The 3,273-nt window shown below is 52.7% G+C and overlaps 1 protein-coding gene across 1 annotated transcript in view; it reads left to right on the plus strand.

The window, feature by feature from the left end:
• Positions 1-3,273, plus strand: part of SCARA5 (scavenger receptor class A, member 5) — a 49,682-nt gene that overhangs the window by 26,341 nt on the left and 20,068 nt on the right. The window contains exon 4 of the mRNA XM_009895453.1: positions 1,697-1,777. Coding sequence (XP_009893755.1) covers positions 1,697-1,777 — 81 coding nt within the window. The remainder of the gene's footprint in view (positions 1-1,696; positions 1,778-3,273) is intronic.

Genomic DNA, 3,273 nt, shown 5'->3' on the forward strand with positions numbered 1-3,273 from the left:
CTCCACCTGAGGAGGGCCTTCTCTGCTGTGAGGGCGGCAGAGCAGTGGCACAGGCTGCCCAGAGAGGTGGGGGAGTCTCCCTCTCTGGAGCCATCCCAAACCCGCCTGGACGCCGTCCTGTGCCACTGCTGTAGGTGCCCCTGCTCTGGTGGGGGGGTTGGACTGGATGATCTCCAGAGGTCCCTTCCAACCCTCACCATTCTGTGATTCTATGGTAGGTGGGTTGGACTAGGTGGCCTTTGAAGGTCCATTAGAACCCAAACCATTCTGTGATTTAATGGCTGTTGTGTGATGCCCTTCTTTAGCGCTATGGGAATGAAAAGGCTCTCACTGGCCGTCCCAGCACCTTCATACAGCACACACCTCGCCTGGCTCCTGCCCCACGACCCCCTGGGGAGCAACTCTTGAACGTTGCTGGACCTTCTGCATCGTGAAGAAGCCTGCCTTTCCAACCCAGGGCCAGGCAGTGCCCCTGCTGCGCGTGGTTCCTCTTGTTCCCACCCAAAAATGCCTCCCCATTGTACTCAGCTCTCCCGGGTGCCCATTGTTCTTTTCATCCTTTTGTTTTCCCAACCGAGAACAGGAGATGTGTCCCCAGGGTCCAGCCCCACAGTCCTCTCAGCGCCCTGAGATGTGCATCACCGAGGAAAGAGGAAACCCAGGGCGAGATAATGCTGTATTTCCCTGTAGTCCTCTCCCATCTCCTGAACATCTCCAGCTCGAGATGTTTCCTGAGCTTGCGGTGGTTCATCTGCTCAGGAACCCACTAATTTCTGCATAATATTTGCTGATCCTAATTACTCACTCATTAGGACTGCTAAACGTCCCCCATCATCCTTTTTGCATTACCACGTCGCCTGCAGCCCCGGCTGGCGGTTTGCTTTCTGCACAACTGTGAGATTATGGCTTTTGGGGTTTCTAGGAAAACAGCGTTTAACGGTTTCCAATTATCACCCTGGCTTGGTAGGACAAAGACCAAATGACCCCTCCAGGCCTCTCTCTGCCCTATTTTCTGTCATCCCTTGAGTCTTTTTTCCTTTTTTTTTTTTTTTTTTCTGTTCGAATTCTTTCTTCCAATTGATTTAGCTCGTAATTGTTTTCAGCTTTGCAGACTTGGCCCTTTTGCAGGCTGAGGAATATAACTTTATTACTGGGTTGGACTTTCTGCTCGCTCACGAGAGTTTACACCAAAAAGCAATCACCGATGGCCAGTTCCTGATGAGATCAGGGGTGCAAATCCCCTCCTGAAGGTGCACCTCAATATTTCCAAAATGCATCTCTTTTTTTGGTTGGTTTTTTTTTTCTTTCTTTCTTTCCTTTTTTCTTAACGTTATTTCACTGGAGATGTCACAACTCGTGGTTGAAAGGAAATTCCAGGAGACTGGAATTTCCCACAGAGTCACGCTCAAGGTGGAACCGCAGGAGCTGCAAGGTGAAGTTCTCTGGCCCGTGAGATGGGATGATGGAGTCGTGTTTGGCCTTCAAAATCCATAGATGGTCAAAGGTGGCTGCTGGCAAGCTCCTTCGCTGTCGCTTTGCTCCTGTCTGCAGGGGTCTGTGTTTATTAGAGCTGCCTGGAGAGCCGATAAATGATAACGGCCGGTGAAGGGTGGGTGGGTGCAGGCACTCATGCATCGGCTGCACGGCTGCAAAGCTGGGGCGCGATGGCTGCACTCCAATACCTGTTGTGTTTCAGGGCCACCAGGACCCAAAGGAGACCAAGGCAATGAAGGGATGGAGGGTGAACCTGGTCTTCCTGGCCTGCCTGGGCTGCGAGGTAAGGAACGACACATCCAGGGGGCCCATAACTGTGTAAGACTTCACCCGAAGTCCATAGAGTCAACGAGACACCTCCTGGTGGCTCCCCAACCTGTCCCTTGGGACCTCGCTGGCTATGCACAAGTGTTGAAGACCAGCAAGATTAACCCGTTGCCCCATCTCCTGTCAGACTGACAGTCTTTAGGGGCAAAAAGTCTCTCTCGCCTCCCAGCTGGCCCCAGGACAGCGAGAGCTGCAAGGGTCCATCACCTGCAGGTTGATGCCCTCAGGCTCCTTTGGCACAGCCGCCCGGCCCAGGTTTGTGCAGGACCTGGCCACCACCCCGTGCTCTCTAAAAACAAGCCCTTACGAGGCACCAGGGCCGACCCTGATGCCTGCACACCCCCACACCGGCACACGGGGACCCGGCGTGGGGTCCCTCCAGCCTGGCAGAGGGGACTCGGCCGCTGGCTGCAGCTCTGAAGTTTTTCATAGGACATTTTTCTCAGTGTCAAGAACGCCAATTTTTTCCCCCTCTCCTTAATTCCAACCATTGTTTTTGAGGGAAATTCAATTAAAAACCCAACAGAAATCACCACCACCACCACCCCCCGGAGAATGGGACTCGCCTTGAGCCTGTTTCTAATTTTAAGCCAAACCTAGAAATCCTGGCTCTGCATCCAGGAGCCGGGGAGAGCACAGAGGTGATGGAGGTGAGGACTTTCTGTGGGTTTCTGTCACCATGAAGGTCTTCCAAGTTGAGGTGACAGGATCCACCCTGTCGGGGGCATGGACCTCCTTCTCCATCCAGGCTGTCCAGCCTTGGCTTCACCTTGACTGCTGAAGACATGACCCACGAAGGACAGTCAGTGGCAGAGCAGGGGGGGTCCAGCACATCTGAGCATCTGCTGGTCCTGGGCTGGGCTTAGAACCTCACATTTTGGTACCGCCTTTCTCCTGACTCCCTGGCGGGCGGCAGGACCAGCCAAGTTAGGCAGAGCCAGTTTGGAAACCCGATCGCTCTCTGAAAGCCCTTCTCAGCGCTGGCTGCCCATGCTCCTTTCACCGACGGCTATATTTTTTTTTTTGCGTTGACAGATTCATGGCTGTTTTTCTTGGGTGTGACAAGCATCAGAAATATATCGTCTGGCTTCTTTCCTTTTTTTTTTTTTTCTCTTTTTCTTTCTTTCTTTCCTTTTTTTTTTTTTTTTAATTTAAACAGAAAAACAAAACAAATCCTGGAGGGTTCACCTTCGGGAGGAGTCGCTGGAAGAGCCACTATTTTTAGGTCTTTCTCTGTCTCGCTTTCTCCGGTGCTTTTCTGGATGCGGTCGCAGCACCAGTTCTTTGGGTATGAGAAGGTCAGGTTTGGGTGCAGCCAGGGGTTGTAAAGCATCCCTGGTAAATCCCCTTTTGCACAGAGATTCTACCATCCTCCCTCTGCCCCGGCTCCTCCACTCAAATCCATAGCCAGGTCCCGACAGACTGTAGCATCCTCCCTGGGAGGGAGGGGGG

The sequence above is a fragment of the Charadrius vociferus genome, unplaced genomic scaffold (assembly GCF_000708025.1).
Source record: "Charadrius vociferus isolate BGI_N301 unplaced genomic scaffold, ASM70802v2 scaffold41, whole genome shotgun sequence".
Classification (NCBI taxonomy): Eukaryota; Metazoa; Chordata; class Aves; order Charadriiformes; family Charadriidae; genus Charadrius; species Charadrius vociferus.